The sequence below is a fragment of the Mustela nigripes genome, chromosome 3 (genome assembly GCF_022355385.1).
Source record: "Mustela nigripes isolate SB6536 chromosome 3, MUSNIG.SB6536, whole genome shotgun sequence".
Classification (NCBI taxonomy): Eukaryota; Metazoa; Chordata; class Mammalia; order Carnivora; family Mustelidae; genus Mustela; species Mustela nigripes.
The window spans coordinates 3,579,230-3,591,735 of record NC_081559.1 but is presented as its reverse complement, the minus strand read 5'-3'; the positions used below and the strand labels follow the sequence as shown (position 1 = coordinate 3,591,735).

General features: G+C 31.6%; 1 protein-coding gene across 2 annotated transcripts in view; it reads right to left on the bottom strand.

Moving 5' to 3' along the window:
- Positions 1 to 12,506, bottom strand: part of GLS (glutaminase) — a 79,054-nt gene that overhangs the window by 52,741 nt on the left and 13,807 nt on the right. For both annotated transcript variants that reach the window (XM_059393080.1, XM_059393079.1), the window contains exons 2-6: positions 11,273 to 11,369; positions 10,790 to 10,911; positions 6,176 to 6,305; positions 5,352 to 5,431; positions 2,686 to 2,849 (exon numbers count right to left, since the gene is read on the bottom strand). In XM_059393080.1, coding sequence (XP_059249063.1) covers positions 2,686 to 2,849; positions 5,352 to 5,431; positions 6,176 to 6,305; positions 10,790 to 10,911; positions 11,273 to 11,369 — 593 coding nt within the window. The remainder of the gene's footprint in view (positions 1 to 2,685; positions 2,850 to 5,351; positions 5,432 to 6,175; positions 6,306 to 10,789; positions 10,912 to 11,272; positions 11,370 to 12,506) is intronic.

Below are 12,506 nucleotides of genomic sequence, written 5' to 3'. Positions count from 1 at the left end.
AAAAAAAAAAAAAAAAAAAGTGATTATGTCCATCAAGTAACCTACTTCTTGACAGAAAGTCTCAGACCAACTCTCCACTATAGGACTAAAATGTTTTTATGCTGTAAGAACACTGTATAACTACTGATGTTAAGAGTACTGTATTTTTTTATTATATTCACATTAATCTTAACTTACCACAATCTTACAAAGTTAGAAGAATATTAACACACATATTTTTTAAAATTTTATAATGCTAGATGCACAGACATGTATGAAGTGTATAGTTTCATCATAAATCTACCCTTGAAGTTTTAGGTATGAAGAAGATGGACAGATTGTTTTTATCTGGGGCTAGTTTAAAACCAAAACTTTAGAGCAGAGAATCTATGCAGAAGCGGCACAGTGAGGCCTTCATTTTCCCATTACTTCTGAGACTCCTGGACCGGCTTGGAAGAAAATCAAAGACTATCAAGGTAAAACCTCTTGTTAAACTTCATATTTCAATTATAAACCAGTGCTAAATCCCTAAGTTTTTATGATTTTCTTCTTATAGATTACTGTGTCAGTAAATTATAATTTCTAAACTCAAAGCTACAGAGCAAAAAAAGGCATTACTTGTAATGTTCATTTATTCCATGCCCATTTTATTACTTTGTTGTTTTTCAAATATTTCTTCACATTTGAATTCCTGTATTTGTTCATTTCTATTCTTTTTTTTTTTTTAATATTTATTTATTTATTTGACAGATCACAAGTAGGCAGAGGCAGGAAGAGAGAGAGGAGGAAGCAGGTTCCCTGCTGAGCAGAGAGCCTGATGTGGGGCTCGATCCCAGGACCCTGAGATCATGACCTGAGCCAAAGGCAGAGGCTTTAACCCACTGAGCCACCCAGGTGCCCCCATTTCTATTCTTTAAATACCTCTCTCAAAGCCAATCACAATTCACCAGAACCACCTAGGTTATTCTATTTTGGCTTACATGGAAAAATATTAATTTTTCCTATAAAATGCTCTATCTTGATAGAACAAAAATACTAGTTATTCCCATATTAAATCTGGATGTCAATGGACTTAATAAATAAGGTTCCTCCGCATATGATGACCTTATTGAAATTGTTGGTTTATGATAATGTCCATAAAATCAACAGCAGCATCAGGACACAAAGACTATGGTAAACTAAGTAAGAAAATATAATTGCTCTCAAAACAAACAGAGATGCACAAGAAAATATCATATTTTTTCTTTTAACTTTTATTTATTTTAGAGAAAAAGATCACAGTGCAGAGGGGCAGAGGACAAGCAGAGAGAAATCTCAAGCAGACTCCCTGCTGACCACGGAGCCCCACTATGGGCTCAATCCCAAGCCCTTGAGATCATGACCTCAACAGAAATCAAGAGTCAGATGCTTTACTGGGTGACGCACACCCAAGCACCCCAAGAAAATACCATTTTTATAACTTCATTAAAAAAAAAATAACAAGTATAAGGCACATTTCATTTTTATCCAGCACAAACAAAAATTGCAAAAGTGTATTTGTCACAACCATTATTGCAACCATTAAACTCCTTCACTCTTTCTTTGATTCTATCTTCACTCATCACGAATGAGCAACACAGTATATGTCAGAAAGACTGAAATATAGAAACCAATATATAGATTGGTGTTTAGAATTAAAACTTCTATCAGAAAACCACAAGCAACCAAACATAAAAAAGGTCTATCAGGGGTGCCTGGGAGGCTCAGTTGGGTAAACATCTGCCTTTGGTTCTGGTCAAGATCTCAGGTACCGGGACTGAGTTCCATGTGGGGCTCCCCGTGCAGTGGGGAGTCAGCTTCTCCCTCTCCCTCTCCCCCCACTCATGCTCTCCTTCTCTCTCTCACTAAATAAAATCTTTAAAAATAAATAAATAAAATAAAACCTCTATTAGATCAAAAGTACTCCCATTTTCCTCCCCCTTTGCTTTTAAATTCCTATTAATTGGTAAGATTTGTTAGTTTTCCAACTATTTAACATGTTTCTTTCAAATATTAAATGTTATGTAAAAGAAAAAGCAAAGATATTCATTATTATAACCACAGCCACTATAAAAACTTGTTATGCTGGAAGTTTCCAAATATATATGAAATACAAAAGTAGAAAGAATAGAATAAACATCCATGTAGGCATCTAAGTTAGCCTCAATAATTACCAACATACAGTAAAAATTCATGCGCAGCACTCCCAACTATACTCACTGAATTATTTTACAGCAAATCCCAGACACTGAGATTTTATTACAAGATACTCTCCTATATGTGGTTAGGAGTGAAACAAAAATCTTACTCCCTGCCCCATCTTCTCTCTAGTCCTAAAAAATACTTATACATTTTTAAAAGTAGGTGATTAAACAAACTATGTCTATGGGTTCAACGGAAATTCAATGAGAAATGAAATAAAGTACAAATGTTTTTAATTTTCTTCAAAAATATTAAAAAATAACTTCTTTTTTTCTGAAATTTTATTTATTTCTTTGTCAGAGAGAGAGAGAGCGCACAAGCAGGGCAGGTGGCAGGCAGAAGGAAAAACGGGGAGCCCAATGTGGCACTCACATGACCTGAACCGAATGCAGACACTCAACCGACTCACCACCCGTGCATCCCAACTTCTTAGATTTAAATAGGAAAAAGCGGTATTTCTTTTTCGAACTTTTATATTATTCTTACCATCTTCATTTAAAAACAGTTTGTTGAATCTTAATCCACTTGGCTCTTTTCCGACATATCGATGGACATATTCTGTTCCAAGATCATTAACAGCAATGGCATATTTCAAAGGTTTTACACAGGACTGAAGACAAAATGGAACTTTGGTATCTCCAATAGAATGCCTATTTAAAAGTAGATTTAAAAAATAATTAAAATCAACTGGAAAAATATTTGAATAACTGGAGTTATTTTTACATTTTAATTTTAAATTATAAAGGTTTTCCCATAATTTTACCACAAGTTTACTTGGATATTAAAGAATATAAATTTTTTAAATACTGCAAAAAAAGGGCAAAAGCTTAAAAGTACACAGGTAATAATATGGTTCAGAATTAGATAATAAATAAGTAACGTGAAAATTTTCCTCTGAGGCCAAAAGGGTTTGGCCCTCCTTACTCCTACCAGTATTCAAGCATATAAAATGAACTAACCTTTTTAGAAATCAGTCACCACTTCTTCACTCATAGGTTTAATCATGGCTACATAGTGGTGGTTAGTTTTAAATAGGGCTCAGTTTGAATCTCACTCTATTCTCTGAGACCTTGTCCATAAACACCTTAGCCTGTGAACCATATCTACTCACAATTCCAGCCGCGTTAAAATAAACAGCACCAAGCTTTGTAAGCTGTATTAGAGCTGGCATTAATGGCATTATTATTACCACGTACCCAAACAATAGAACAAAAAGAAAGCTTTATATGTTTCCAAACTGGGATGTAAATGAGGTATAAAATAGGTATAAAAATGGAAAAACTGACTGACTCTATTATAATGTAAGGGCGGAGATCTTTCTTTTATTTACTGGGATCCCAGGTGCCCTGAACTATGCCCCAACACAAACCAGTCAATCATTCATTCAGGGTGAAACTCATTCACAGTGAAACTGGACACTACTAATAACCGTCCCTGGGCAAAACGGGTTAGAGGAGACATCAAAGGCAAAGAAACACCAGGGGCCAGCCACCTTACTTCCAAGTATATTATGGAATATAAATACATATGAATAGAGAGTAAAAGTACATAATATTCTTCCTATCATGTTTAGAAATAATTTCTAATTCAGACTGTAACTTCAACTTGATTGAATCATTCTTAAAACCTGACAAGAGCCTGTCTTATTCCCTTTCATTTAAAAATACATATGGTTCTAGTCCAAAGTCCACTTAACCTAAAAGAATCATTTCCACACACAGAGAATGTTTAAGAGAACAATCACGTGCACACCTTGCATTATAATCATTTCCTGCAAATATAAAAATTTCCATTGCATGATAAACCATTTCCTCCAAATACAAAAACAAGGTATCACTCTGTACTAGAATAAAGCCCTGTCTTCCCATGTATTTGTGTCCTTTTAGAGCACCCAACATTTAATTCAATACGCAATTAATGCTTAGTACATCTCATGGGCCCAAATGAGAACAAAAGCCTGTGATAATGGAGAGAACAACAAACTAGAAGTTAAGAGACCCAGGTATTTGTTATACCTCTGCCAGTATTAGAGGAATTTGGGGCCTCAGATATCTTAATGATGAATGGGCTAAGTCGTATGTCTTTTTACTGTAAATACTTGAGGAAGATAGTTGGTAAAAAAATAAAAAGATAACTTAGAAAGAAGGTATTTAAGATTGAAAATTATAAGGCTAAACAACTTGTAGTTTTAACAAAATTTAGGATAAAATTAATCACTGATATAAACTCATAAAGCTATATGCACTTAGGAGATGTACACCTTATTTTATGTAAGTTACATTTTAATTTAAAAACAAATACTTTAGTTAAAAACGAAAGGAACACAAAGATTGTAACTCTGAGCTAACCCTTCATGTTAATTTAAAAAATTGAATTTTCTGGCATAATTTTTCTGACTTGACAAAACCAAATTATAACACGATAAGAAATACTTGTATCTTACTCACAGCACAATGAAAAGTCATTTTTGAAAAAATATTCCAGAATTTTATCAACTTTTCAAGGGCCTCACATAATTCATTGATTTTAAAACCAAATCATTCTCTTTGAAGTGTCTTCACATCATTATCCTTTTTATAATTCTGCTAGAATATCATTTGTCAATGGTTCTGCCTACAGCATGAGCACTTCCCAAAGATCGCTTTCATGGATTTAAGAGACCCCGAGAGTTTGCGCATGACTTCTCACTTTGCAAGTGACAGACAGAAACTGATGACTATAACACTGTACCATCTTAACTAGCACATAACTCATATCAGGAGCATGAGCAACAAAGACAGTGAGAGGCTGTTACTGTTAAACTAAGAAATGGAAACCAATTTTATTAGTCGTCAGTTCACTAGTGAATAATTTCATGTTTTGACAAGTCTGCTTTTCCTAAGAAAACTGTAATTGCAAGTACTTGAAAAATAAATACTCAAATAACAAGACTACAATTGTGAATGAGATGAAATACCTCATAAAATTTAGTGTAAGACTATTTTAGTTGAGTTTTTAAAAATTAAATTAAAATCTAAACTTATTTCCTTTCTTGAATTCCTGTCATGTTAGGCTAGTTTCCAACACAGAAGATAATCCTGTCTCCCTTGTGCTCACTGTTACGTAAAATTCAAAGCTTAAAGTTGGTTTCCATGAATTTGAAATAAACTCACCTCTGTCCATCTACTGTACACACAGACACACCCCACAAATCAGGACTGAACTTGGCTAGCTGAGGAATATAATCTGCAACCTATACAAAATATTGGGAAAAAATGAACAGAATACAAGCAAATAATATTTCTTCTACAAAAAAATTCATCTTAATTAAGCTTCCATGAATAAAGAGTTATTTTATAGTACTCAGTGGCTTTGTGGTTTATCTTTTGTAATAATATTCATAAAAATCAAGGGCAGAAGAGAGTTGAGGATTACAAGTAAGATCTAACTGACTTCTCTCAGTCTCCCTCATCCCATGTTTTCCAATGCATTCTCAATTCCTAGAGAATTGAGAAAAGCATATTCTAAAAGAGAAACTAAAAAAAGAGAGAGAGAGACTAAGACTTGATTTTCCTTAAATGTAAAGAAATAGAACTTCTTTAATCAAAGTCATGGTAGCAGGGTTTCATTACCTAAAAACTTTCAATACAGAGAAAAAATAGCCCCTAGTATTTTATTTAGAGAATTTTTCAAATTTAATGTTTGAGGGTATCACATTTCCAGAAATTCTTAATAAAGTTACTTTTTTTAAAAGAGTTAAAAAGCGATTTCCATCATCTGAAAATCAAAAAGAATTCTTAAACTTAAGATTTCTCTGAAGCCCAAATAACAAAATTGAATATTTAAAATATTTTAAAAGATTTAATCCAGTAGCTTCACTTAAGCTTAAACTTAAACTAGCAAAGCACACGAAAACTCTACAACCTGAATTTCTATATCTCAACTTGAGCTTAATTAAGTGACTGGTTTAGGAAAATATTCACATCAAAAATTTTACCTTTCCTCCAGACTGCTTTTTAGCACTTTCAAATAACTCATCAATGTGAGAGGTAAAAGACATAAAGTCAGGAATGACAAACTTTCTTCTAAAGGCTTGTGTCAACAAAACGATGTTGCTCTGAACACATCTGTGGAATGTAAGAAAAAAATTAACTTACTGGGTACCTTTCAAATATTAGTAGTTGGTAATAACGATATTAATTAGGAGAATATTTAAACAATTAAGAAATTTGTCATTTTATATAACAAACTAAAATCTATAAATTATACTTTCTATATTATTTTCTTTCCTTCAAGCAGTCTTTCATGAAGTTGCTTGTAGGCTGTTGAGCAAGTTTAAGAAATAAATTAGATTGCCTAAAAATTGTGTCAAAGATTAAAAACCAGAGTGTTCCACCAGGTTAAATATCAAGAGCATCTAAAGACAAGTTTCTTAAGCCCACCACGGTGAGGCATTCAGCATGACATTTCATTAACAAAAACTGGACTTTAATATGTCACAGTTGAGAGCCTGTTTATTGATCCATTAAGTAACTACAGACATATATCCTTAGTTCCTATATAATTATTAGTAATATTTCACAAAAAAACTAAACTTTTTATATCTTAACATATTTTCTCTAAATTAGTGTGAAAAATCTGTATTTCCAAGCTAACAAATAGAGATAAAATCAACTTTATTTAGTCAGATTAGAATAAAATACTTGTAACAATAATGTATAATTTTAAATAAAATTATATATAAAGTAGTACAGTAATTAAGTTTACTTATATGAATCACCAAAAATATGAAATCACATTATTCTATTCACTATAAGATATGTAATACACTATGGAACAAAAGGTCTCATTGTTAAAAACTATTTAAAAAGATATGGTAAACCATGAGGATGGGAAAGCATGAAATCTAATGATTTGAACCAATATTCTGCTTTATTCTAAAGGATTTAAGCCAGAAAATCAGTATACTAATGTAACCTTAAAGAGCTTTTTAGTAGGTTACAGTGAACCACCTTCTAAGCTCATCTTCTTAAGAGTCTCAGTAATTTGGTAAGAGAAAAGTTAAGCCACTAACTACAAGAAGTTATATAACTTGATTCCTCACAGGTAAATGATGTGATACTATATTAGCTTCTTTGGGAAGAGAAAAAAAAACATCCAAAATAGCATTCTTCATAAAAAGTAAGCTTCAAATACTCTTCATCTGTTCAACCATGAGAACATCAACATTTTGATAAAGAGGATTTCCTTACTTTACAGATAAAAAAAACTACCTGCAAGTAAATAATTTGCTTTAACTATAAAAACAGAAACGAAGAACTAGACACTCAGTATTTCTTTTTTAGTTTTTATATCTCAGTATTTTAATTACAACTGTTCCAAATGAAATATCAAATTAAAATTAAAAGTCCGATTTCACTTTTAACTATTAATAAAAAATTCAGAGATTATACTCACTTGGTCAGTATAAAATTAAAATACTGATTTAAAATAATATAGGTTATTTCCAATGACAAAGATGTACCCCAATGACAACATGAAAAAATTATAGTCCTAATTTCAATTATTAATAGACATAGAAATAATTGACATCCCAGAGATTAACAGATATTTACTTCAATATCAATAATTCAATGAATTGTTTTCTCATAATTTCAAAGTTAATCTAAAAATTAAATATGCCAATGATTTAATATTTAATGTTTTAAACAGCAATTTAATTTGCATATATGAGAGTTGTAAGAAATTTATACTAAATAACACATTTCTCAGTAGGAAAAAGTTAAGACAATTCCTGATGTTAAAGCACTGTATCTGTATCAAACTTAAATCCTAATTTTTCAAGAAGTTATACATGGAAAAATATAAGGACTACTAAGCAAACTTAAATTATTAACCTACTACTAACTATTTAACTATTTAAAATTAATCAGCACTTTTAAAAGGAAGCTTTATAATTAACAAAACTCTATAGTCAGTGAAACTGGTTTGTCATTGTTTTTCCCTCTATCAGAAAGTGCTAGTAAAGGTGTGGAACTGACTTCACTGGTAAATTACTGTGCAAAACACAAACAATCTTACCACACAAGAAAGTGTTCACTGCAAACTGATGAAAATTACATGTAGTAAATGTTTTCATTGGGAGCTATTTGAATACACGTCATGAATGGAGCTAGAAAATTAGAAGTCCTACATAAAAATGAATTCTGAGAAGGAAGGGCTCAGACTTTTCAGCAAGTCACAGCTTTCTCATGCTTTGGCTTGCTCATCTGTAAACTGGGAATAAACATCTTTCTTCTTAAATGTTTATGATTAACAACTATAACACACATGTTTTAGAAAGTATCTCCTAATTTTCATCAGTAAAATAACATAATGGAGATGAAGTTTTTAAAAAAAAAAATCAATATACAGATACAAAGACTACAATTCATTTTCCTCTAAAACTGAAAAGACCAAAAAATCATGATCACACACAAAAATAGATCTAATATCTGTATAGTTAAAAATGCATAAATAAATAAGGCATTCGTTTTCAACACAATTATCTACTTCTATCAGTTTAAAGGATTATTGGCATTAAAAACAATTAATTATCTAGATGGGTACAGGCAGTCTCCAACTTTCAAACAGATTATGCTCCAAATAGTATGCTTAGAATTCACTTTCCCTTAAAAAAAATCCTATTTAATCATTGTTGCTCAGATTACCCTCAAAGGCTAAATATATTAACCAACAATATTTTCTGGTAAAATTATCAACACACTGACTTCAACCAAACCTATCCACCTTTATAAATTATTTCCCTGAGAAAATGAATTCACTGTAATATCTCCTTCCCATCAGCATGGAGAAGAGTTAGTTAAGTAACATTAAACTAGAAAACTTATTTTGAAAAAGAAAAAAGAAAAGAAAGAAAGAACCTCTCTGGAGCAATCACCTTTCTAGGTGACCTCAAAAGGTTAATAGTCAGAGGTTTGAATTACTTCATTTGAGAGATGAGAAGAGAAATCGTTATGCCTATACATGGAGACTTATCCATTGCCTGCTTACATAAAACACCAAGCATTTGTCAAGCTAGGAACTGCCTATATTACAATCATCAATTTTTTTAAGAAACTGGATTAGTATTTAAAAATATGGTAATTGCTGTTCTTTTATATAATTATAGACAGAAAATAATACGACTATGCTTCCTGGCTTCATAATCAGTATACTTAGTTTACTTTTAATTTCATATTTAAACATAGCAACATGTTTATAAAGCACAAAAAATTTTAAACAGACTAAAAATGTATAAAATACTGCTTTCATTTAAAATTCCAAAGCAATTCCTTATACCTATTATCAAGAGATCTACCTACTACCTCTTGACAATTTCACTCTCAGGTACACTAAAATAACTGTTCAGAAGGCACCATAATCAAGAGTACTTTGCTCGGAGAGTTCATGAACACTAAAAATAATCCTTATTGCAAAGGCACAGCTAACAAATTATTTCCTCCCCTCCACAAAGAAACATATTTCGAAGATTCAAAAATCTTAACACTAATTCTAACATGAACCTAAAACTTATACTTTATAAGGTCAGCTGAGTTAACAGAATCAAGAACCTTGTGGTAAAAAGACAAGAATCCAAAACTGTCAGCAGTGCTTCACAGCATGCCAGGAAACTCTGAAGGACTTCAGTTAAACAAATACCTTCAAATGACTTAATACCTAGGATATTTCCAAGAGACATCTAGGACAAATCACCAAGTCCCCAAAAGAAAATAAAACTAAACAAAAATACATATATACATAAAAATGAGTTTTCAAGGCAGATGCTAGAATTCTTTGTATCTCAACTTACCCTATCATCTAGAAAAAGCCAATGTGTTTACAGTTTTATACTGGTTTTTACCTAACTTTTATTAGTTTAAAATAACATTCACCTCTTTGGGATCCATTATAAACATGCTATCTTTTAAACCATTAAGAAATCAGACAAGTAGGAAGACATTAATGAAGAGAAATACTAAACAAAGAGGCAAATACATGAAAATCAAAATAAGCTCATTCAACCAAATCAAGGTATTAATCTCTAAAGCATCATTAGTTTTTAAATATTTTCAGGGAAATAAAAGCAGTCAAAAGCCCATGTATCAATATGTCTGAAGAGAAAAGAGAAGCAGACAATGGAGATACGTAAATCTAAGGAACACATGCTGTCTGAAGCCTTCTCATTTTATGATGTCATCTAAATCACCTTGTAGGAAAGAAACAGAGACCATATTGAAAAAGCCTGTAAGACATGCAGAAGAACTGGAGATCAGTTTGTGACAAGCCAGAGTGTGCTCTGTTCAAACTAAATGCGATCTCCATATACTATAAATTGGAAACATCTATGCCTACATTTCCTTAAAGTAGTTTCAAAGAAAGTCTACTCATACCCCTGTGCATCATAGAACCTTATGCGCACCACCTTTGTCAAACAACTGATATTTATAAATACCCCCTTTTTTCCAGTTACACAAGAAGCACTGGCATTCAAAGATGCAGTTTTGTTTTAAAAGAAAAATCACCATATAGCATAGCAAATCACCATTAAAGGTTTGGCAGAATTTTTTACTTTTTAAAAAGATCTTTGTCTAGCATGACACCATCTGATGTTGTTTGAAGAGTTAATCTTAACATATCCATACACTCTTTCAACCTGGGATCAGACGTTCGCAATCCTGTAGATTTGAGTGCCTGTTTTTAAAAAAATAAGAGTTTGTAAATACATAGTGCAAATAATGTATATGCTTATTCCAACTACAAGTTTTTATTCCTGTATATAAAAATTTCTACCCAGGACCTGAATATGTATATGGGCATTTTAGTGTCACTATTACCCACTTCCTGGACAAGTTTCTCATTGTTTCTTTCATTTTCTTTCACTGATTACCTTGAAATGAGCATGATGAAAATTTGAAGACATAATAAGAGAAACAGTGTCAGTCAGGATCTACATGTCAAATGAGCTTTAAGACTACAATTCGATATTACTGCATTATTGATTCAATATTACTGATTTTTAAAAAGTGTAACACAGAAGAATATAAAAACTTACTGTAATAAATTTATGAACAGGTATTTTCTCTTGTCCTTCTGCAATTGTATAGAACAGCAAATCTTCCAAGCTAGGTAACAGACCCTGTTTTATTTTACTAAAGGGAAAAAAGAAAACAAAATTAATCCTTGTGCAAACATTTTAATGGATTTTAGGTATATCCATTATTAAATAATCACTGAATCACACTATAGCTAAGCTGATCTACTCATCAAGACTACTGCTAATTGCTAAATGCTAATTTACCAAACTCAAACCAGTTATTACTGAAATCAAACTGAAAAAGTAGAAAATGACTTATTAATGAATATAGATTTTTTTAAATCCCAGGTTTTAAAATCTTGATTACCATTTCTAGTGCTACTAATACCTAGTCATCTGTTACGGTGATACCCTCCAGTACAGCCTAACACAACACCCAACTCTAATTGTAGAGCTCAGCAAATGTTCGGGTAAGAGTCAATACTTTGCTCTGTTTTTTAAAAATATGATGACTATATTTATATATTATTAAAATGTTAACCTGATTATAAAACCTGGGGGAGAAAGCAATTACATACTGGACAATAAAGGTCCTAGTTCTGAATCCTAGCTCTAATACTTACTAGCTGAATCACCTTGGATAAATTAAAGAACCTTTCCATGGTTCAGTTTCCTCATGTGAGACGAGATAATAGTGCCTACCTCACAGGGTTGTTTATTGTGAGGATCAGTTGACTGGAAACATTCAATGCATTTAGAATGATGACTGGCAGAGAGTAAATACTCAATAGATGGTAATTACAGTTAATATTTCTAAAGTGATCTAGGCTTACGTATGCAGACAAAATGCCACAAATCACAAAGGAGACTGTTAGAATACAATTTTTTTACTATAAAAAAATACATTAAAATCTTAATTAACTAATAAACTAGTATAAGATGCTGTAATTAACCAAACATTTAAACAAGAAAGGAATTTTTTCCTATCCACTAAAAAGCTTTCAAGTAAACTATAATGAAATTATAATCTTTTTTTAGCTCTGAAACTATAATTAACACATTTCCATATTCTGAACATCAATGACTGTATTACAGTGATGCAAGGATTATAGATCTAAGATAAAACAGATCTCTTCCCCATCTATTAAAATGTGAGAGAGAAAATACACACATGTATGGCATGCTGTATAAAATATTCTGGAAAAGACTTTATCTATATTTCAAGAAAGCAATAGAGAAAATTAAAGAAAAG